The sequence below is a fragment of the Felis catus genome, chromosome D1, assembly GCF_018350175.1.
Source record: "Felis catus isolate Fca126 chromosome D1, F.catus_Fca126_mat1.0, whole genome shotgun sequence".
NCBI lineage: Eukaryota > Metazoa > Chordata > Mammalia > Carnivora > Felidae > Felis > Felis catus.
The window spans coordinates 104,502,973-104,526,530 of record NC_058377.1 but is presented as its reverse complement, the minus strand read 5'-3'; the positions used below and the strand labels follow the sequence as shown (position 1 = coordinate 104,526,530).

General features: G+C 40.6%; 2 protein-coding genes across 9 annotated transcripts in view; one reads left to right on the top strand and one right to left on the bottom strand.

Annotated features, from left to right (window-relative positions):
- Positions 1 to 23,558, top strand: part of LOC101100669 (membrane-spanning 4-domains subfamily A member 4A-like) — a 207,363-nt gene that overhangs the window by 100,738 nt on the left and 83,067 nt on the right. For all 7 annotated transcript variants that reach the window (XM_045039361.1, XM_045039362.1, XM_045039363.1 and 4 more), the window contains one exon: positions 6,989 to 7,192. In XM_045039361.1, the coding sequence (XP_044895296.1) occupies positions 7,173 to 7,192 (20 nt within the window). In that variant the 5' untranslated portion in view covers positions 6,989 to 7,172. The remainder of the gene's footprint in view (positions 1 to 6,988; positions 7,193 to 23,558) is intronic.
- LOC101101165 (membrane-spanning 4-domains subfamily A member 14) lies at positions 1,277 to 23,554 on the bottom strand. 2 transcript variants are annotated; one of them, XM_006937358.4, is made up of 6 exons: positions 23,276 to 23,554; positions 21,840 to 21,968; positions 15,633 to 15,683; positions 13,656 to 13,805; positions 10,936 to 11,034; positions 1,277 to 3,684 (listed from the first exon to the last, which is right to left on the bottom strand). In XM_006937358.4, exons 1-6 carry the CDS (start codon positions 23,408 to 23,410, stop codon positions 1,465 to 1,467), a joined length of 2,784 nt encoding a protein of 927 aa, XP_006937420.2. In that variant the 5' UTR covers positions 23,411 to 23,554; the 3' UTR covers positions 1,277 to 1,464. The 2 variants fall into 2 exon arrangements, with proteins under 2 accessions (XP_006937420.2, XP_044895295.1); XM_045039360.1 differs by lacking the exon at positions 10,936 to 11,034.

The window sequence follows — 23,558 nt, the reverse complement described above, 5'->3', positions numbered from 1 at the left end:
CTCACCTCTAAGTGGAGCGTTTATGTTTTTAAAAAATGACTGAATGCCTTTGAAAAAGACTTGAAAACAAGTTTTTGTGTGGGATTCTTCTGAAGACACAGATATGACCCAGTATGGGGTGACTCACAAGGATGTGAGAGAACTAAAAGAGTGTGAGATTTCAAAAAAGAAGGAGGTTGGAGAGAGATCCCTGGAAATACTTATCTTAGACTTTTTGAAATGGGAAGAAAAATGCAGAAGCCAACAAGCGAGATGAAGAGAAAGGAGGGTTACCAGGTCCAAATGTATCAGAGAAGTTGAGGAGAAAGAGGATTGAAAAAAATGTTATTAAGCTTGGAGGATACAGGGTAACTGATGGCTTTTCACCAGAAAATTTGACCATCAAAGGTCAATTTTCTTTGACCATTGAGGATGAAATTAGATGTGTGAGTGTAGTGAGTTAGAAGTGAGTGTAAGCATATGGAGGGGAGTAGAATTGTGCTCAGTGTATCACAGTCTGTCCTACTTTCTGTTATGACATCTGCATCCCTGCCTTCCCCTGCCTCCTTCTTCCCTGTCTCTAAGTACGTTTTGTTCTCTCCCTGTCCACTACTTCTGTACTCATTGCCACATTATACCTCGTTAATAACTGGGCAAACTTAGAGTATATATCCTCCATGTAGATTTGCAGAGCAGGGAGTAAAGTGGGTGATTGGAATCGGCAAACCAGGGGAGTGGTGGGATTGGTTTTTATTTCCCACAGACTCATTTGGTTCTTGCACCTTTTGAGAGCGTACACAGACTTCTTTCTGGTTGACTTACTGAGCCCCTGTAATACACAGAGTGAGAGGCGAGGAATATTAGCGCCATAGAAAAGCAGGTCCATTAAGTATTAAGGTGTAAAACAGAAATAGACTCATAGAGAAGAAACCGGTGGTTGAGGTGGGTGGTGTGAGAAAAATGGTGAAGGGGATTAAGAGGTACAAACTTCTGGTTTTGAAATAAATAAGAGGTGGGGGTGAAAAGTACAGCAGAGGGAATATAGTCAATAATATTGTAATAACTTTGCATGGTGATAGGTGGTGACCACACTTGGCTGTGGTGAGCATTTCATAATGTATAGAATTGTCAGATCACTATGACGTACACCTGCAGCCAGTATTGTATGTCAACTATACTTCAGTAAAAATGTATTAAGCTGTAAAATGAGTTGGCAATCATAAGTTGAAAGACTAACACCGACAACAAAGTTTAAATGTGAGTTACTCCTTCAAACCCAGAAGATTCTACTATGGTGTTAATGTTTGTTGTCATTTTATTTTAGTTAAGAGCAAATCCTTTGAGTGTTTTGCAGGCCCTTTGTTTTCTGGCGAGTGAATAGGTAGCAACCATACTTGAGAACATAGGTTGGAGGAGACTATATTGTTTTTCCTTATTTTGGTTGCATGCTTGGGAGCATTGTGGCATTTGGGTAGATTTTCCATGTTAGTCAGAGTCCTCAGATTGCTGTTGGTCTTTTGGGGAACATGAGGTAGAAGTTAAAGTCATATCATCTTGGTATGAAGCTGAGCAAATTGAAATGTTTTTTTGCACATCTTGTTCTGAATTTATATCAGACAGATAGGCCAGATTTGTGTCTTGTACTGAGCTTTGGCAGGAGAAACAACAATCTGGATTTTTGTCTTCTGACTGCTGGTTGTGTAGGTTTTGGTATTTCATGCTTTCTGGTTTGTTGTCTCTTATTTGCACGGTTTCTGTTTGCGTACCTTCTTTTTGGATATCTGTGGATTTAAGGTCTTGTTCCTCATCTTGATACTGACTGTCGTTGAATGGAATGCTTTGTAATTGCTGACGTCGAGTTATGACGTGCACATTTTGGGCTTCTTGGTATAGAGCTTTCTGCTTTAGGGACTCTTTCTCTAGTAGATCTTGGGTTTGCCAGGCTTGGGATTCCCACCTCAGGGAATGTGGCATTTCAAGTGCCAATTCTTGTGCTTTCCACTCTTTGTTTCTCCAGCCTTGAATTCTCCGGTCTTGGAATTGTTGGCTTGAAGATTGCCAAGCTTGGTATTCCTGGATTTGGGATTGCCAGTTTTGATGTAGCTGCTTCAGGGATTTCTCCTCTTGGGCCTGCAGGTTTTCAACCTCCTCATACTGGGGTTGTTTCTTGGGGGATGTCTCCATATCAGTCTGTTGAGCTTTATCTTTTCTGTCTTTGGGTTGTTCCTTTGGGGATTTCTCCTCTCGGACTTGCAGATCTTTAGTGTGCTCCTGTTGGGTTTGCTTCTTGGGGGATTTCTCCATATCAGTCTGTTGAGCTTTATCTTTTCTGTCTTTGGGCTGTTCCTTTGGGGATTTTTCCTCTTTGTCCTCTTGATATTTACGTTGTCCACTTGGGGATCGCTGCCTTAGGGATTGTTCCTCTAAGACCAGCAGCTGGTCTTTAGTTCGCTGATCTGAGGACTTCTGTCTGGTTTGCTTAACTTGGGTTTGCTTATCTATGGAGTGCCTCTTTGGGGATAGCCAGTCCTTGATGTGCTGGTCTAGGGATTTCTTTCTTGGGGATTGCTGGCCTTGCATTTGCAAGTCCTGGGATTTCTGCTTTGGAGTTTGCCAGCCTTTGTTTTGCCTGTATAAATCATGTGACTTTCGGGATTGCAGGTTTTCATTTTGCCAGTCTAGGGATTGCCACTTTGTGGATTTCCTGCTCTGGAATTCCTCCTGAGATTTCCATTCTTGGGTCAGTAACATGACTTCTGATTGCATGTCTTGGTATGATACACGTGCAAGTTGCTGGTTTCGATGTTGAAGATCTAGGGCTTGCTGATCTAGGCGTTGTATATTAGAGGACTGGGCTGCATGAAATGCTGGGGCTGCAAGTAGCATGGATTGTGCTGGCAGAGCTTGTAGTTGGGAATGCAGATCTTGGTAAAGTATGCCTTCAGATGGCGGCTTTTGGGATATCATGTCTTGGGATAATATATTTTTAGGTGGCATGTCTTGGGCTAATGTGTTCTGGGATGGTGTGTTTTGGGATGGTGCATATTGATATGGCATGTCTAGGGCTTGTGTATCTTGGGATGGCATGCTCTGGTATTGTGATTCTTGGGATGATATGTCTTGGTATGGCATGTCTTCTGATGTCAGGCCTTGAGACTGTGTGTCCTGGTATGTTGGGGCTTGAGATGCCAGGACTGGCAGAGCCTGGGGTGGTAACATTTGGAGTTTTTTTATGTAACTGGATGGGAAAACTTGGAGTGGCAAAGCACGGGACTGCAGAAGTTGGGTTTGATTTTCTGGGCGTTGTGCAATAGCAGATTTTAGGTCTTCATCTTTCAGTTGTTTGGCATATGGGATCTTTTCTGTGGACCTTTCCAGCAATGTGGGAAGCAAAGGTTTCAGCTTAGGTCTTTCCTCATAAACTTGTGAAGGTGGAGAAACACTTTTCTGTTGTTCATCTAGCATAGACACAGAAGATGTGTAGTAAGTTTTACTGCTTCTCCTCCTTGAATGTCTGAAGGCTAAAGGATTTCTTGTGACTCTTAACTTGAAGAAAGTATAGCCTCCAATGAAAACAGGTTGTATGTTTGTTGTTGAATCAGCAGTGGAGGACTGTTCTTGAAGCTCAAATTGTACTGCAGTATTTTCTTCAGGGACAGAGAGTTCACTCTCTTGAGTAACATCCGAAGGCAAGAAAAATACAATCTATAAAACCAAGGGGTATAGAAAACATTAATGGAATAATCAATCACCTTGGATGTTCTTTTCTTCTTGTATTCCCAAATTATTTTTCGCCTCTGCCTTAAGACAGTAGGGAGGACACAACATCTACACAAGGAGTTAGAAAACAAATACCAGTACTAACATTGTCTTTACCATCGACTCACTGGTTTTATCACTATTTATCACTATTACCTCAAATATCAAAAAGGGGAATTTGGTTAAGATTATCTGAAATATTCTTCCCATACTTAATATTATAAAGCTTCTAAGAAATTTAAAATAATCTTCTCAGGGGGCGCCTGGGTGGCGCAGTCGGTTAAGCGTCCGACTACGGCCAGGTCACGATCTCGCGGTCCGTGAGTTCGAGCCCCGCGTCAGGCTCTGGGCTGATGGCTCAGAGCCTGGAGCCTGTTTCCGATTCTGTGTCTCCCTCTCTCTCTGCCCCTCCCCCGTTCATGCTCTGTCTCTCTCTGTCCCAAAAATAAATAAACGTCGAAAAAAAAATTAAAAAAAAATAAAATAATCTTCTCAGCACTCATATATTCAGTTTTATAATCATTTACTGTTCACCTGCTAGGTGAACTAGATACTGGAGATCAAAACTAATTGGATGTGGGCGTTGTCTATAATTATAGACAATTATAGGTATACCAATTATAGGTATATAATTGTTATAGGTATAACAATTATAAGTATATAATTGTTATAGGTATAACAATTATAGGTATACCAAGATATAAATAGACAGTAATACAGTTTAGCAAACGCTATTATAGAAATAGGTGCTAAGTGCTTTATGGGAATGTAGAAGTCATGACCTAATTCTGAGGGCTAGGAAATTGCTTCATTGAGGAATGTTTGATCCATGTCTTGATGGGTGGACAGGAATTCCTCGGGCAAAAAGGTAAGATGAAGTAAGATAGGAGTGAAATGCAGGTAGAAGAGCCAGTGGGTAGAAAAACAAGGCTATGATGCAGCATAGTGTGAAGGCAGATGATAAGCAGATATTGTTGGGTGGTATGCTAGCTGCTATAAGTTGCATGTTTGTGTCCCTTCACACTTCTACGTTGAAACCTAATCTCCAGTGTGATGGTATTTAAAGGTAGAATGTTTGGGAGAGGTATTAGTTCGGGGGTGGGGCCCTCGTAAATGGAATTAGTGCTTTTATAAAAGGGAACCCCACAGAGCTCCCGTGCCCTTCCCTCCATGTAAGGACACAGTGAGACTACCAGCTATGAAGCAGGAAACAGGTTCTCACCAGACTCTGAATCTACCAGTACCTTGATCTTGGTCTTCCCAGCTTTCAAAACTATGAATAATAAATTGTTGTTGTTTAAGCCACTCTGTCTTTGGTAGAGCAGCCCAAATGGACTAAGATAGAAATTGATGCCAGGAAATGGGAGTGCTGCTGTAACACATGTCTAAAAGTGTGAAAGTATATTTGGAAATGGGTAATGTTTGGAGGCTGGAGGAGGTTTGAGTTCTACATACTAGAAAAAACTTACATTGCTATGAATGAACCATTAAGGGCAATTCTGGTGAGAGCCCAGGAAGAAAAAAAGGAGAGCTGTAGATAAAGCCTTAGTCTTCTTAGAGAATACCTAAGTAATCCTGAACGAGATGTTCGTGGAAATATGGACAATAAAGGTCATCCTGATGAGGTGTCAGACAGAAATGAGAAATATGTTGTTGGAAACTGGAAGAAAGGTGATCTTGGCTATAAAGTTGCAAAGAACATGGCTGAATTGTTTGTGTCCTAATGTTTTGTGGGAGGTAGAACTTGCAATAGTGAAGGAAATGATGGAATTTCATGTAGTAAATAATGAATATTATTAATAATGAATGGTAAATATTTTATGTAATAATGAAATTTAGCTGAAGCTATTTTTTTTAAGTTTTTCTTTCTTTTTTGAGAAAGACACAGAGAACACAAGTGGGGGAGGGGCAGAGAGAATCACGGGCAGGCTCTGTGAGCCTGATACGGGGCTCGAACCCATGAACTATGAGATCATGACCTGAGCCAAAACCAAGAGTCAGATGCTTAACCAACTGAGCCATCCAGGCACCCCTAGCTAAGCTATTCCCAAGAGGTGTTGAAAGTGAAGCTTGAATCCTTCAGATAGCTAGCTAATGGTAAAATATGAGAAGAGAGACATTACTTAAAAATGGAATTGTTAAGCAAAAAGAAAGCAGGACCAAGTCTATCCATTCTGCAAAAAAATGAGAACACTAAGAGTACGGCCGTGACTTGTTTGATAAGGAAATCAGTATAGATCAGCCATCTCAACAATAGCCAGAACCTATTCTCCAAGCAATGGAAGAATGACACCAAAGGTGATTCTGAGAGCTTCAGGGGCTGCCACTCCTACCAGGGGCTGACAGTGTAAGAGCCCTGGAAGAAGAATGATTTCAAAGGCTAGGACCATCCCTCTGGTTCAAGCCAAGCCAGAATGCCCCCTCCCAGTGTCTCAGAGGTGGGCACCACCGCATGGGCTGCAACCAGCTGAGCTGTGGGAGTGTGACCACCCCTACTGAGGTTTCAGAATCTGCCATGTGACAAGAGCACGGGCTTGGGGCCCCACCCCAGCAGAGCCACAGGCATGGGACTCCAGCCTGGAAGAGTCAAAGGGCCCAGGCAGAGAGCTGCTGCAGGGGCAGAGCTCAGGCAGAGAGTTCCTGTGGGGCCTTCCTGCTGAGCCACGTGTGGTTGGAAGCCAGAGCATCCAGCCAAAGGGGGTCACTCTTGAGCCTTAAGGTCTGTTTGTCCTGTTAGGTTTTGGACTTACTTGGAACCTGACCTTTCCCCCCCTTATTTATCCCTTCTGGAATGGGAATGCCTATCCTATGCCTGTCACAACACCGTATTTTGGAAGGTTGGTGTCATAACACATTTGGTTGCATAGGCTCACAGCTAGAGAGGAATTTGCCTCAGGATGGATCTTACATTGAGTCTCACTCCTATCTGATTTAGATGATACTTAGATGAGACTTTGGACTTAGCCTTTGAAGTTCATGCTGAAACAAGATAAAGACTTCTGGTGCTGTTGGGGTGCAAATAATATATTTTTCATGTGAAAGGGCATGAATTTGGGGAACAGGCAGGGATGGAATACTATAGATTGAGTGTGCCCCTTCCAAATTTATAAGTGGAAACTTAATCCACAGCACGAAGGTGTTTGGAGTTGGGGCCTTTGGGAGGCAATTAAATCATGAGGGTGAAGCCTATATGAATGGGGATTAGTGCTTTTATAAAAGAAACCCAGAGAGCCTTTGTCTTTCCCACCAGGTGAGCACACAGTGAGAAGATGGCATCTGTGAACCATCTGGCATCCACCAGGCCTGAATCTACTGGCCTCTTGATCTTGGACTTCCAGCCACCAGAACTCTGAGGACTTTTTCTTGTTCGAGCCACCCAGGCCATGATATTTTTGTTATAGCAGCCTGAAGGTACCAAGACACTAGGCCAGGAAATGTGGACCTTCCTTTACAGGTAAATGAGATCTATTGAAGTTTTTTTAAACAATTAAGTGACAGCATCTGATACAACCTTTAGCCAGTGCTTCCCAGTCTTTACTTTTTTTTTTTTTTTTTTTGAAAGGGGCTGTCATTACATCCTCAGTCTGCTGAGTTTTGCCACTTTTTTTTTTTTTTGAAAGGGGCTGTCATTACATCCTCAGTCTGTTGAGTTTTGCCACTTTTTTTTTTTTTTGAAAGGGGCTGTCATTACATCCTCAGTCTGCTGAGTTTTGCCATCCTGTGTCCTTTCTAAGGTCATCCGTAGAGTCAGAATAGACTACTGTGGTTAAATGACCTAATGATGGTTACCTCTCTGATTGATGGCAGGCCTAAAATAAAATGCCTGCCACATTCTCTTGTATGATCATTGTCATTCCCCACGTTCTAATTTGTTTTCACATCTATATTTTATCACCATTGGAGGGATATTTATGTGAGGATAAATAGTACTTTAGGGGAGATTTATGCATTCTCACCCTAAAACTTTTGTTTCATTTTAATTGTAATTTTTTTTCATTTGTTAAAAGAAAGATTTGGAGGCATGAATTGGAATTTCTTTAACTTTATTCAAGATTTTAAGTGTATGATTTTAAATGTACTCCTCTCTAATGGTAACAGTGATTGCCAGGTGCTGGACAGAGTTCCAAAGTCATCTCAAGTAATTATTATGACATTCATATGAGGTTATTTTCCTTGTTTTATAACTGAGAGAGCTGAGATTCAGAGATGTTAAGTAACCTGACCAGTGTCACAGAACTATTAACTGGTGAGGCTAGGAGTCATACACTGCAGTTGAATTCTAGGTCCTGCACTTTTCTCTCTCCTCTCCTCTCCTCTCCTCTCCTCTCCTCTCCTCTTCTCTCCTCTTCTCCTGTCTCCTCCCCTCCCCTCTCATCTCTGATATATGCTTTATAATAACCACTTCAGTTACACCTTACTCTAGGGTGGCTATTACTGAAGACTATATAAAATAATGTTTCGGGCACGGTGGTTTGCACAGAGAAGTTGTTTGATAAATAACTCTTTCCTCTTCTTGGGATCAGAGTGCATATTACATAACATCTTTGCATTCTCTTTGTACTTTTCACATTGCCATGCCACTAAAAAATAACCCTTTCATGGGGGCGCCTGGCTGGCTCAGTTGGTTAAGCATCCGACTCTTGATTTCAGCTCAGGTTATGATCGTACATTTTGTGGTCTCGCGAAATGTGAATCATCAGTAGATAATGGAAAGTAGATGTAGAGACATAAACTAGAAGGTATGAGGGGCTGGAAGGAGGAGGAAAGGGGGAGTTATGTTTTATGGCGCAGTTTGTATGGGGATGAGGAAAGAGTTTTGGACATAGTGCTGATGGTTACACATCATTATGAACGAATTTAATGCCATTGAATTGTATACTTGTAAGTAGCTAAAATGACAAATAGTATATTATGTATATTTTGCCACTAAAAAAGGATTACTACATGAAAGCTACAGAAATGAAGACAGCATGGAATATGTGAAAGGATCGACATGCAGATCAGTGGGACACAATAGAGCATCCAAAAAGACCTCGTATAAATATGAGGTCATATGAGACCTCATATAAATATAAATATTTATATGAGGTCAATTGATTTTCAACCAAGGTGCCAAGGTGATGGGGGAAGACATTGCATTTTTGACAAATAACGTTGGCATAGCTATATATCTCCATGGCAGGGGTGTGTGAACTTCTCACCTCAGAGCTATATAATGTGTAAAAGTTAACTTGACATCTGTTAAAGATCTAAACACAAAAGCTAAAGCTATAAAATTTCCACAAGAAAATAGAGAAAAAAATCCTTACAGTCTTGTAGGCAAAGCTTTGTTGGGACACAAAAAGGACTAACCATAAAAGAAAATAAATCACAAGTTGTTATGTGAAAGAAGCTATTAAGGAAATGAAAAGGCAAGCCAAGGCTGGGAAGAATAGTAGCAATACATATATCTCAAAAGAGGACTTGTGTTAAGAATCATTTAAGCTCTTGTAATTCAATAAGACAATGCAATAAAAGTTGGCTAACAATTTAAAGAGACACATCTCAAAAAAAAAAAGAGGACAATAAACACATAGAATCTCATCATCATTTGCCATCAGGGAAATGCAAATTAAAACTACAATGAAATTCTACGACGTACACACTAGAATAACAAAATTATCAATACAACTGGCAATTCCAAGTGTTGCTGGTTATAGAGAGCAGCCATACCTCTCCTATTACTTATAAGACTGCAAAGTGATACAGCCATTCTGGAGAACCATTTGATATTTTCTTACAAAGTTAAGCATCCATTTTCCATCCCATCTAGCAACCAGGTCACGGATTTGAGAAATGCAAAAGAGAAATGACACCATATGTCTACCCAAAGACGTGAACTCAAATGTTCATTGCAATCACATGCCCATCAGGAAGTACACGGATAAGCAAATTGTGGTGTGCCCTCATGTAAAAGGAACAAAGTATTGATACATGAGACAGCATGGATGAATCTCATGAATATGCTGCTTAGTGAAAGAAGCCTAGACACAAAATGTACTTATTTATGATCCACATATGTGAAGTTTGAAAAAATAAAAACTAATCGAGGTGATGGAGATACTGATTGCAAAGAGGTTCCAGAGACTCCTTCGGGGTGATAGGAATTCACTGTATCTTGATTATAATGGTAGCTAAACAGGGGTGTATAATTTGTCAAAACCCCTTGAATTACATACATTTAAAATGGGTGCATTTTATTGTTAGTAAATTATATTAGTAAATTATACTTCTACAAAGTTGATGTAAAAGAAAAGTGGGGGAAAAAACCCCACTTAACATGGGTCCTGCAATTGTTTTTTGGGATTTAGAGAGCAGGCTCAGGAACCACATTATTTAAAAAAAATTTTTTTTAATGGTCACTTATTTTTGAGAGAGAGAGAGACAGACAGACAGAGAGAGAGAAAGGTGGCACGAGCAGGGGGAGGGGCAGGGAGAGGGAGACACAGAATCTGAAGCAGGCTTCAGGCTCTGAGCCATCAGCACAGAGCCCAATGCAAGTCTTGAACCCACAAACTGTGAGATCATGACCCGAGCTGAAGTCGGAGGCTCAACCGACTGAGCCACCCAGGCATCCCTGGAACCACATTATCTGAGTCAGAATCCTGATGTTCTGTGAACCTGGAGAGGTTACTCTTTGTGTTTTAGTTTTTCATATGTAAAGGAAGGGAGTCTTGATGGTTTTGTTAGGATTAAGTTGGTGCTAAGTGATTATAACAGTGACTGACAGAGTAAACATTTAGTAAGTGTAAGCTGTGACAATTATAAATAACAGGAGTATGGCTCTTAAATACTTTTCTTCTCTGCCTCTCCTCTGGTGAGGGGATTGACTCACACAGCCTTGTGGCCCAGGGAGAAGCTCTCCGTGTCACAGTAATATAGGTTCCCATTAAGTCTGTTTCTCTTCATATACTCTGGCAGGGAGGGAAGGAGCTATGTCTGAACAGAGATGACTGGACAGCAAAGAGGGCAGGATGGCTGCCTCAAAGGGTGGAGTGAGCCAGCCATCGCTGTTGGTTAAGCTTGTCTCTCCTTGACCTGCCTCGCCTCAGAAGTTGTAGTTCAACATCTGAGAATACTGCTCTGCCCACTAATAGGCTGGGGGTCACCTTGCAGTGTCCCCACAGGAACCCATTCTTGCAGTAATATCCAACGCACCTCATCGGAGGTTGTCCAGCACTTGCTTCTGAAGGAGGAGATAGTCACAGAGATGCCGAGCTCTACTATGCTGGTGACCAGTAAGACTGACAAAATTCCCTGCAAATAGTGAGGATAAATATATGGCATTTGGAATGAAAGCTGTGTCATTTTAAAGGTAAAAGCCAAGGACTATTTACATCGTATGACCAAGTAAGGAAGGGAAACCCCATATTTTAGATGCCCCCACAGCCATCAGTGACTGAACAATTTTCATCTGATGTCTTTTTGACAAGCAGAGATAACAAACCCTAATGCCTGTAGGGGCCAGGCAACCATCCCAAATAAGTGAAATGGAAGGGGAGACAGTAGAGAATAAAGATATTCCTAGAATGTGTCCATTTCCCAGTTCTGAGCAATAGTTACCGTGTGGGAACAAGGACCCCATGAGGTCTTTCTTCTTTCCTAAGGAAGCTGGATATACAGATTTTTAATGTGAAAATCTCCAGCTTTTCCTTCACTTGTGGGAAGCAAATAGAGCCTATCTGTAGGCTGGATGAAGCTCACAGACTGCTGTTTTGCACACTCTGCCTCAAGGTAATAGTTAGATGAAGAAGCAGCATGTGAAATAGCATGGTGTCCAAAAGCTTAGACTGTGAAGACTGAAAGAGCTGGGTGCAGTCGGGCCAAACTTAACTTGGTCGCGTGACTGTGTCTCTAATTCTTGGTTTCCCTCTAACCCCTTCAGAAGCCTGGATTTCCCCCCATTTGTTGGTAAAACTGAAATATATGAAGTGCCTACTGTAAATTTGCTGTTGAACCAGATAGACCTGCTCCTGGTCGTTGTGGGATTTGCATCAAATAAGGGGGGCAAAGAGTGACAAGTAATTAGACGGTTATTTTTAACTACGTTGCATTACCTGCCATGAAAAAGTATTGGGAGCCATGCACTACTATAATGGGAGATCTGAACAGGTCAGCCCTGGGAAGGGTAGAAGCGGGATCAGGACGGACCTCCTTAATGAAGTGAAATTTAAACCGAGGTTAAAGAATGAGGGGGAATTTTAATTGGGTAGGTGGAAGAGGGTAGGCACTGGGCTGGGGAACATTGGAAGCAGGGGAAAGCCCGTCTTATGGTCCTGGGACAGTAGGTATTTAACACATTAAGGAATTTGGGGAAGTGCCAGAAGTGTGGAGTGGGAAGGGTAATGACGCGGAGTAATGTTGGAAAGGTAGGCAAGGTAGGTGTTACAGGGTCTTGTAAGCCTTTTAAGATTTGGGTCTTAATTCTGTATTTCACAAGAAGCCCTTTAGTAATGTGCTCAGATCTGCATTTTTAAATGATGACTCCTGACTCCGGCCACAGTGTAGACAAGTAGATTTTTCTTTGAGACAGAAGATATCCATTCAGGAGACGTCTAGAGCCCACTGTTCTGGCTTGTGTGTGTGTGTGTGTGTGTGTGTGTGTGTGTGTGTGTGTGTTTTAAAGCTTATTTGTGATGTTTGAATTACACTAAGGAATTGTGGAGTTGTATACACATGAGGTCTTGGAACGGATTGTTCATGATTCTGCATGTAGGCACTAATCCTGCAAAATCCCTAACTGTGCAGAGCTTCAAGTAGACAGCAGAGTTTTATAAATCTGGAGATTTAACCCTTTTGGTACACGGTTTCTCCCTGATTCATACCAACATAATGAACAGTAGTGGTCTCCTGTCCGCTAGAAAAAAGAGTAAGGAATTATAATATATTGTATTCTTGGCCCAATTAGGACAGGATTGTGTTCCTTACGTAGTGTTCTGGCTTTCCTTAGTAAGTTTTTTTTTTGAGTCTAATTCTGGAGTTGACCTCAGAATATATGGGATTGTTCTTAGGTTCGCTTTTACAGGTGATTATGAGGATTAAAAAGATCTCATATGCAGTGACTGGTAGTTCTTTTCTCTTTCCTCTTCATTTGGGGATACAATTTCCCATGATTCTATTTCATTTCAATCCAAAAGGTCAAGTCTCACTAACATCCTGGGACCAAAGCCTTCAAGATGTGGCTGACGGAAATAGAATGAAAGCCTAGATTGTACTCGGGGAAGTAAAGGGAGAGGCCTCTGGGAATCACTGACATGCATAAAAATAATGTCACTGAATACTTACTAGATAAATATTGAAAATTACACCTACAGTTGCATTTCCTGGCAAGGATACATCTCATCTGCTGTAGTGAGTAACATTGCTACATTTATGTAAAATAGTTTATGTTCTAAAATTATTAGAATACATATTAAGTGGCTTAAACACCTTCTCCCACTGTATTTTGTTTTTAGTATTAGTCGAGTAAACTCTTTAGATCATTTTGTTCCTCTTTAATTCTAGAAAGGTAAAATTTAATCTAATCTACGTCCGTACTAATAGTAATAGCCAAAACCTATTTGACTGTTTACACTGTGCCAGGCAGTGTTCTAATTTAAGTAACCCTCAGAACAGCCCAATGAGGGAGATATTCTTATTATCTTCATTTTCCACACAAAGAAAACTGGGGCTTAGGCAAGTTACAATATTAGGCCAAGGTCACAAGTGTGTAAGTCACACAAGCAGGGTTCAGATCCTGAATCACAGTGTCTTCTCAAGAGTCTGTTCAAATGCTGACTCGACTTCCATTATTAGAATCAAAATTAATGACTTGATGCATCGCGAACATAGCTCAGATAAGATCGTACAGAGTCACCGTATGGAGTAGGACCACTTACATTGAACAGGTGTCTACCTATAACACATATTCCTTCGAGGGAAGGCGTCTGGCAGTACTTGTGCTGGTACCTGTAGCTGATAATGGTTAGAGTAATCCCAGCCACCGCAACCAAGGAACTGATGACATTCATGGCTGTGACACCTTGTCCCTAGAAAATAGGTTTTAAAATAATATTAAATAAAAACCAAACCAAATAAAAAATTTCTTGTAAGAGGTGCCTGGGGGTGGCTCAGTTGGCTTAACATCCAACTCTTGATTTCTGCTCAGGTCCATGATTCCAAGGTCATGGCATTGAGCCCCTCACTGGGCTCTGTGCTGAGCATGGAACCTGCTTAAAGATTATCTCTCTGTCTCTCTCTCTCTCTCTGTCTCTCTCTGTCTCTCCCCCCCACCCCGCCCCCTCCCCTGCTTGCACTCTCTCTCTCTCTAAAATAACAAAATAAAAAAATAATTTAAAAAAACATGTGCTTAAAAAAATTTTTTTTTAATTCCTTGTAAGAAATTCTTAGTGCATTTGTCTTTCCAAATACGCCTCAAGGATGAACTGTTCCATCAGGTCAGTGTACTTAAAAGGCAAGACAACTCAAATTCTGATTCATCAAAGTCAGAAGACAAACTACGTTTTAGAATGAGCCAGGAAGCCACGAAAGGGAATGGGTAGAGAAGGAGTGCTGTATGGTTAATGCTAAAGAAGACATTCATTTTATCCTAATGCACCATCTTTCATAATCTACAAGTAAAATGGTGTGTTAGAAGATATCTTGACCTTATAATCAGACCTAATTTTGAGTCCTAGTGAACTAGGACCTTGCACAAGGTAACTAATCTCTGGGAAGCTCAATTTCTACCTCGAGAAATGAGAATAATGTCACCTAATTTTAGGGCAGTATCCATTTATTTATTTATTTTAATAAATGTTTACTGTACCCCAACTATGTGTCCAGCACTGAATTAGGCCCCTGGGACACAAAAATAAACACAGTAGATGAGGTCCTGCCTTCCTGTGGCTTATATTCATTCCCCCAGAGGATTCAAACAATAACCAGCCAAATCACTAACATATTTACAGATTGCTACAAATTTGGACTGGGGTTAATGATTTCCTTTCTTGATTTCAGTGTCCCAACATGGAAGGCATTAAAAGTCCAGATTGCCCTACCAAATTCCCTTTACTCACTCCATATACATACATATATATATATATATATATATATATATATATATATATATATATTCCTACTCATATTCCTACTCACTCCATATATATATGTTCCTTTATAACTTGAATATATATATTCAAGGCATCCTGCCTGCCTCTGTCTACGTAGCTCTCAGTGAGTCAGGGTTAGGTCTGCCTATCCTTAGTTTATTCCTCAGCTCTTAAGGGAACCAATACAGAGAAAAGAACAGCATTGGGTCATTATCTGTAGTGTCTGTACCTATTTCTATGGGTGGAGAAAGATAGGGGCTTTCCCATAGTTCCCCCAGAACTTTCCTATAGTCTGTAGCTATTCTTAGAGAGAAGTGGCAGAGGACCATAAAAGACAGTGTTAGAATGGCTTTAAGAGAAGGCTTACATATCCTTAAAAAAACACGAGTCATTGGAAGGTAGTACAGACTTTTAAGTGTCTTTTCTATGTAATATCTTATTAAATTCTCAGAATAACCTTTTGAAGAAGGTACTTTTCCCTTCAAGTTGACACAGCAATGAGTGATAGCCTTGATTCTATCCCAGAATGATCTGCTATCAATGTCAGACTCTTTCTTTCAGACCCTGGGCAGGTCCCCAAGAAAAACTTATGTTGGTGGGGGTGAGAGCTAATGGTGACGTTAGCAGGTAGGGATGACCTGAACTGAAAATTTGATGTCTAAAGATTTTCTTGGGAGATCCTTTGTTTTAAAGGCTTTATATAGTAAGATGATGCAAAGCAAGCAGAAGGTTTTAAACTACATAGAAGTCATGAAAGTAACTTACCATACATTTTTTCTTCTCATTGATTCCTGTGATGTATCCCGTAATAACAAACTATTAAGAAGAAAAGAGATAAAAGTTAACAGGTAGTGTGTTTGACTCTCTTACAGTATAAATTCCTTCAGAGACTATATTGTAATCTCTATGTCTGTGAATCTCCCCAACTATATGGTCTTTCCCCCTGAGCATCAGGGAGGAAGGAGGGCAGGCACTGATGTAAGAAGAAATACTGTGTTGGATATGCCCAGCACTGAACAACACCCCTTTGCCAGGGTCAGTTGGGAGAGGCAGGCCCTTCTTTAAGGTCCACAAAATACCACCCAGAAGTTTGGCCCAGCTGGGCTCTACACAGAAAGGTAATCCTGGACTCTGGGCCTGGAAGAGGGAATGGTGAGCTGTGTCTGCTCTCAGCAGATGGAGGAAGACGTTCAGGGCAGAACTCTCTAACGGCTGATATCAGGGCTGGAATCTAGTATAGTTATCTCAGTCACTTCTTGTATCTGGAACATAGAGTCTTGTACAACCCAAGGAAAACAGAGAACTCTGTCACCCAAAGTGGAGCCCCTTACTCATTTGAATATTCTGGGAATGAGAACTTCTGTCGGAATTGGTGTTGGACCTTGAGGACATCTGGGTCTCAGTGTTCGGGACCTCAAGGTGACACACGGAGATCAGAAAGTTACCTTTGATTCCTCCCTCCACTTCACTGCCCACAACAGATCACCACTGGATCGATTCTACCTCCAAATCGCTCTCAAAGCTTCCCATCTCTTTCTATCTCCACTGCGGCCCATCTAGGTCAGGGAATCCCCTGGATTCTTGCAGCCTCCTTTCAACTGATTGTCCCAGGTTTGCTGTTACCATCCTTGAATTTGTTTACAGCTCAGAAAACCCAATGATGTTTTAAATTTTTTTTCAACGTTTATTTATTTTTGGGGGGACAGAGAGAGACAGAGCATGAACGGGGGAGGGGCAGAGAGAGAGGGAGACACAGAATCAGAAACAGGCTCCAGGCTCTGAGCCATCAGCCCAGAGCCTGACGCGGGGCTCGAACTCACGGACCGCGAGATCGTGACCTGGCTGAAGTCGGACGCTTAACCGACTGCACCACCCAGGCGCCCCACCAATGATGTTTTAAAGATAACAAGTCTTCAAATGTCACTCTCCTGTTTAAAGATTATCAGTGGGTTCCCCTTGCTCTCATATTAGAGTGGCCACATTCTTAATATGACCACAAGGGCTGGCACAACCTGGTTCCATCCTACAGTTTTGGCCTCATTTTGTGCCAGTGCCATAGACTCATTGGTCTTCTTCCTGTTGTTCTTTCCCATATCATGCCTCTCACTCATGCTTTGCCTTTGCCAGGGGAGGCTTTCCTTGCACTTCACCCAGTGAACACCTATGTGCAAAGCACTTCGCTGACCTTGATGCCAGGTGAATGCCCCATTAAATCTTCACAGGGCATCTGGAACTTGTCTCTGAGAGTACTTAGTGCAAGTGAAATAACGTATCTGTGGAGTCAATTTTACTTTTCCACTTCCAGCTTCCCTATCATATGGCAAACCCCATCTGTTTCTAAGAGGAGCAATTCACCACCTCCCTAAGAGGGCTTTGTTTGCCTCTCAGCACCTACAACACTGCCAAAGATAGACTATGTGCTCAGTAAATATCTTCTCAGTGAAGAGTGGAGTTTTAAAGAGCAGCATGCCAGAACCTCACTAGAATCCATCGGTGCAGGTCACACTGAGTCACACTGGGGAAATTTTGTTGTGAAATAAGGAGGTGGGGAGTTGGTCTTTTTGTTTCTCTACAGTGTGGCATGTGTAGTTTGAAGATTATAGTTCATATTACAGTATTTCTATTTGGAAAATGAAAATACTACTAGTTGTGTTTGACCTGGAGACTATAGAAAAAGCATGGAATATTTATGTTTGTCAAAAGAGCAGGTTTTTAATAAAGACAGTAGTCTCATTTAATTATTTAATGAATTATTATTTAATTCCTTTGTTCATTGAGTTATGTCTACTATGCAGCATGGTTCTAGCTTCTGAGAATGTAACAGAAACTACAATAGATAATACTTTTGCCATCTTGGGAGGGTATGTTCTAGTGAGGAAAGCTGTGTTGAGTGTACCCTTAAATATTGTGGCACAAGATTAGGAACCAGAGCTGTTGGGATTGAATGGAACTAGCAGTACACTAAGAATTATAATTATGGCTCTATAAGTAACTAGATGAGTGACACTCATAAAATTGTCTCTGGGAATAATAAGGGGATTAAACAACAATAGTCATCTTTAAAATTCTCCTTAAGCTATGAGAGTATATGATTCTATGAGTGCTAGCTAGATATGTTTACATTATTATCTGTTCTTGAGATTAAACAACATGGTACTAAACAACTAATGGGTCAATGAAGCAGTCAAAGAATAAGCTTTTAAAAATCCATGGAGACAAATAAAAATGAAAATACAGTGGTCCAAAATCTTTGGGATGCAGTGAAAGCAGTTCTAAGAGGGAAATATATGGTGATACAGGCCTACGTCAAGAAGCAAGGAAAAGCTCAAATAAATAATCTAACTTAACTTTACACCTAAAGGAACTAGAAAAAGAAAACAAAGTCCAAGGTGAGTAGAAGAAGTAAATAATAAAGATCAGAGCAGAAATAAATGACATAGAGACTAAAAAACACAATAGGAAAAATCAGTGAAACCAAGAGCTGGTTCTTGGAAAAGATAAACAACATTGCTAAACCTTTAGCCAGACTCATCAAGAAAAAAAGGAGAAGGATACAAATAAATAAAATCAGAAATGAGAGAGGAGAAGTAACAACTAACACCACAGAAATACAAAGGATTATAAGAGAATACCATGAAAAACTATACACCAAGAAATTGGACAACCTAGAAGAAATGGGTAGATTCCTAAAAGCACACAATCTTCCAAAACAGAATCAGGAAGAAATGGAAAATCTGAACAGGCTGATTAACAGTAATGAAATTGAGTCAGTAATATTAATAATAATAATTTAAAAAAGTGAAAGTCCAGGACCAGATGGATTCACAGGTGAATTCTACCAAACATTTAAAGAAGAGTTAGTATTTCTTTTTCTCAAACTATTCCAAAGAATAGAAGAGGAAAGAAAGCTTCCAAATACATTTGATGAGGACAGAATTACCTTGATACCAAAGCCAGACAAAGACACCAAAAAAAAAAGGAAGACTACAGGCCAATATCCCTGAGGAATATAGATTCAAAAATCCTCAATAAAAAAGGTGCCTGGGTGGCTCAGTCAGTTGAGCATCCAACTCTTGTCTTCAGCTCAAGTCATGCTCTTATGGTTTGTGAGTTCAAGTCCCATGTTGGGCTCTGCACTGACAGTGTGGAGCCTGCTTGGGATTCTCTCTCTTTCCCTCTGTCTCTCTCTGCCCCTCCTCCATTCTCTCTCTCTCTCTCTCTCTCAAAATAAATAAATAAATAAATAAACTCTAAAAAATTATTTAAAAAATCCTCAACAAAATATTAGTAAGCCACATTCAATAATACAGTGAAAGGATCATTCACTATGATCAAGTGAGATTTATTACAGGGATGCAAGGATCATTCAATATTTGCAAATCAATCAACATGATACACCACATCAACAAAATGAAGGATAAAAATTATATGATTATCTCAATAGATGCAGAAAAAGCATTTGAAAAAATTCAGTACCCATTCATGATAAAAACACTCAACAAAGTGGGTTTAGAGGAACATACCTCAACATAATCAAGGCCATGTAAGAAAAACCCATAGCTAACATCGTACTCAGTGGTGAAAAACTGAGAGCTTTTCTGCTACAATCAGGAACAAGACAAGGATGTCTACTCTCTCCACTTGTATTCAACATAATATTGGAGGTCCTAGTCAGAGCAATCAGGTAAGAAAAAGCAATAAGAGGCATCCGTATTGGTAAAGAAGAAGTTAAATTTTCACTATTTGCAGATGACCTGATACTACATGTAGAAAATATTAAAGACTCCACCAACTCCACCAAAAACAAAAAACAAAAAAAACACAAAACAAAAACAACCAGAAGTAATACATGAATTCAGTAAAGTTTCAGGATACAAAATTAATACCCCCAAATCAGCAGTGTTTTTATACACTAATAACAGTGCCCAAAGCCATCTACAGATTCAGTGCAATCCCTATCAAAATACCAATGGCATTTTTCACAGAACCAGAACAAATAATACTAAAGCACTAAATTTGTGTGGAATCACAAAAGACCCTGAATAACCAAAGCATCTTAAGAAAGAAAAACAAAGCTGGAGGTATCACAATTTCAGATTTGAAGATACACTACAAAGTTATAGTAATCAAAACAGTATGGCACTGGCACAAAAGTGGACACATAGCTCAATAGAACAGAATGGAGACCCCAGAAATAAATCCATAATTATATGGTCAATTAATCTGTGACAAAGGAGATAAGAATATACAGTGGGAAAAAGACAGTCTCTTCAATGAATGATGCTGGGAAAACTGGATAGCTATGTAAAAAAAAGAATGAATGAAACTGGACTACTTTCTCTAACACCATACACAAAAATAAACTTAAAATGTATTAAATATCTAAATGTGAGACCTGAAACCATAAAAATCCTAGAAGAGAGCATAGGCAGTAATTTCTTTCACATCAGCCATGGAAACATTTTTCTGGACATGTGTCCTAAGGCAAGGGAAACAAAAGCAAAAATAAATTAGTGGGATTGCATCAAAATAAAAGCTTTTGCGCAGTGAAGGAAACCATCAACAAAAATTTAAGAGACAGCCTTCTGGATAGGAGAAGGCATTTGTAAATGATATATCCAATGAGGTGTTAATAACTGAAATATATAAAGAACTTCTACAACTCAACACCAAATAAAGCAAACAATATGATTTAAAAATGGGCAAAGGACTTGAATAGACATTTTCCCAAAGAAGACATATACATGGTCAATAGACACATGAAAAGATACTCAACGTTACTAATCACCAGGGAAATCAAAACCACAATGCGATATAACCTTACACCTGTTAAAATGACTAAAATAAAAGAAGACAAGAAATAACAAGTGTTGACAAGGATGTGGAGAAAAAGGAATGCTTGTACACTGTTGGTGGGGATGTAAATTGGTATAGCTACTGTGAAAAATAGTATGGAGTTTCTTCAAAAAAGTAAAAAGAGAAACACCATATGATCCAGCAATTCCACAACTGGTTATTTACTGAAAGAAAACAAAAACACTAATTCAAAAAGATAAATGCACCCCTGTGTTTATTGCAGCATTATTTGCAATAGCCAAGATATGAAAGTAACCTAAGTGTCCATCAATAGACAAAAAGAAAAGGAAGACGCAGTATATATACAATGGAATATTACACAACTATAAAAAAAGATGAGATTATGCTATTTGAGACAGTGTGGACGGAACTAGAAGATATTATGCTTAGTGAAATAAGTCACACTGAAAAAGACAGATACCATATGATTTCACCTATATGTGGAATCTGAAAAAAAAAAAAAAGGAATAAGCAAAACAAAAAAGAGATCCAGACCCATAAATACAGAGAACATACTGACAGTTGCCAGAGGGGAGGAGTAGGGGGAATGGAGAAATGGGTTAAGAGAAGAGGGACATACAGGCTTCCAGTTGGGGAATGAATAAATCAGAGGAATAAAAGGCACAGCATAAGGCATTCAGTCAGTGACACTGTAATAGTGTTGTATGTTGACAAATGCTAGCTACACTTCGGTGAGCACAGCATCATGTATAAACTTGTCAAATCACTATATCGTACACCTGAAACTAATGGAACATTTTTTGCTGGCTATACTCAAATAAAGATTGTCTACTCTCAACCTCTGTTTCCATATTTGCAAAAGAGAAAGTAGGATATTTACCCATCTGATCTCCCAGGTTGGTAGTAAGGAGCAGATGACTTACTCTACACACAGGGCTCTGGAAACTTTTAAACACTGTACGCCTAAGAGCAGTTATTACTGTGATGATGGTAGATGCAATGACCAAATGGAGTTGCTTCTCTTGCCACACAAGGGACTATCTGGTCTCCTTGGGGACCACATTCATGGGATTCTTCACCCTGGGACCTGACTTGACGCAGTTCAAACCAGTCTTGATAGTAATTTCACAAAAGCTCCTAACTGGTAGTACTCACAATAAATGCTCCCCAGAATGGATATCCCGTGAGGAAAACGAAAGGAAATCTCTGGGAGAAATGGAAGTAATTGAATGCAAATATGGTTCCAACACCCGCAATGATCAGAGCAAGCAGGATCTGGAGAGCCTGGGAGGAGAGAAATGGGTACATGAGGTCACTGGTGCCCCAGCCTCTTGGGACTCTCCCGGGCCCCTGGGGCATCCCACTATGCTTATGTCACGCCTCCCTCGACACGAATGCCTTCCTCTTCCGTTTGCCCACTGCCCTCAGAGCTTCAGAAAGTCCGGTGTCTCTTTCTTCTTCTCACTTACCTGGGTCCTACAGGTTCACGTCTTTCACTTTCGCCCTTCACTGCTTATTATACCCCCTGTATTACCAGTTTACCTTGTGCCGGACAGATAGGAGTACATGTTTCAATATCCAGTCTGTGCTTTTGGAATTACGGCTCAGCCCCGTTCTCTAAAATCTGTGAAGTTTGCTGATCTAGAGTGGAGGGGCTGGGGTGAGGTTTATGTCTCGTCTGCTCTTCCGGCAAGGGCCTGTCCAGAGGTGAGAGTAACCCAGTGGGCTCACGGGCCTGTGAGCAATCTGCACCATTGGTGGTCTGGCAGGGCTGGTGGCTCTTCTCAGGATACAGCTTCTCCTCCAGCATTCTGGGTTTTTCCCCCAGCCCACACCTCGATGGCACCACCCAAAGTGGTACTTTTACTCTTGTACTAAAGATAGAGGCTGTATACATAGCCCTCCCCTCGGTACATGCATGACTGAAAAATGTTTTGTCTGTATGTCTACATTGTGGCTCACGGTGAAGCTTTGGAGAGAGTTTTCAAAGAACCCCCAATGCCTGGAACAGCACAAAGGGGAAGTTTAACCTCTCCTCACATGGCTTTTAGCTCCAAGGAACATGCCACCACGCCCTGAGGTCACCTCCTCAATAAAACATTTGAGGAAATTATACCAGTTTCCTGCCTTTCTCTCTGCCAGGATTCAAAGAACAGTAATAACTCCACATGAAACAGCCCTAGGATTTCCTCAGGGTTAGGGAAGTTATTAATTGCAGGGTTAAATGAGCCCCCCCCCCAAGAAACATTTCTAAGACATGTTCATAAATAAGACATTTCTAAGGCACTCTGCGTGCATTTCTAAACAGAATTTTTATTTCTCTTGTTCATCAAAATCTAGGAAAATGGTATTACTGGCTACATATTGGCTCTTCTGCTGAAGATCTGCTTATTTGTACAAGCAAATAACTTAGGGGTTTTTATGATTAATGAAGAAGGAAACATTGTAGGCAAAACGTGAGGGAAAAGAAGGGGAATCAAGTCCCTTCCTGAAAAGGAATCAAGTCCCTTCCTGTGTCTATTCAGACACACCTGGAAAAATAGCTTCTTTTCTCCCTTCCGAGGAAAACCCGTGGACAGGAGAGCACTTACCCCCAAGACTTTTGGCTCTCCCTTCAGGAAATCCAGCAGAGAGCTCTGAGGCTCATAGGGAAGGGCAGTCAGTACTGTTTCATTTGGTTGTATCATGATGTGGGATGATCTTTCGTCCTCAGATGAAGACTCCATGATTCAATGGCAGAGCTCTATTAGAAGAGTAAGTGATTGAAAAGCACAGCTAGAGTCATGGTCTTCCATTAGCCTCCCATGGAGTCCTTAGCAATGAGCCTTAGCAGTTGCCCTACTCACTCCTACCACCACAGAATCACAGTCATTG

Bases quoted from the DNA above. Each gene is read 5' to 3' on its own strand.
- LOC101101165 (XM_006937358.4), bottom strand. From the start codon at position 23,410: ATGGAGTCTTCATCTGAGGACGAAAGATCATCCCACATCATGATACAA. The intron at 13,806-15,632 runs GTAAGTTACTTT...CCTATTTTCTAG, and splicing joins ATGAGAAGAAAAAATGTATG to GGACAAGGTGTCACAGCCAT. The intron at 3,685-10,935 runs GTGCGTTGGATA...TTGGTTTTATAG, and splicing joins GCTGGACAACCTCCGATGAG to ATTGTATTTTTCTTGCCTTC.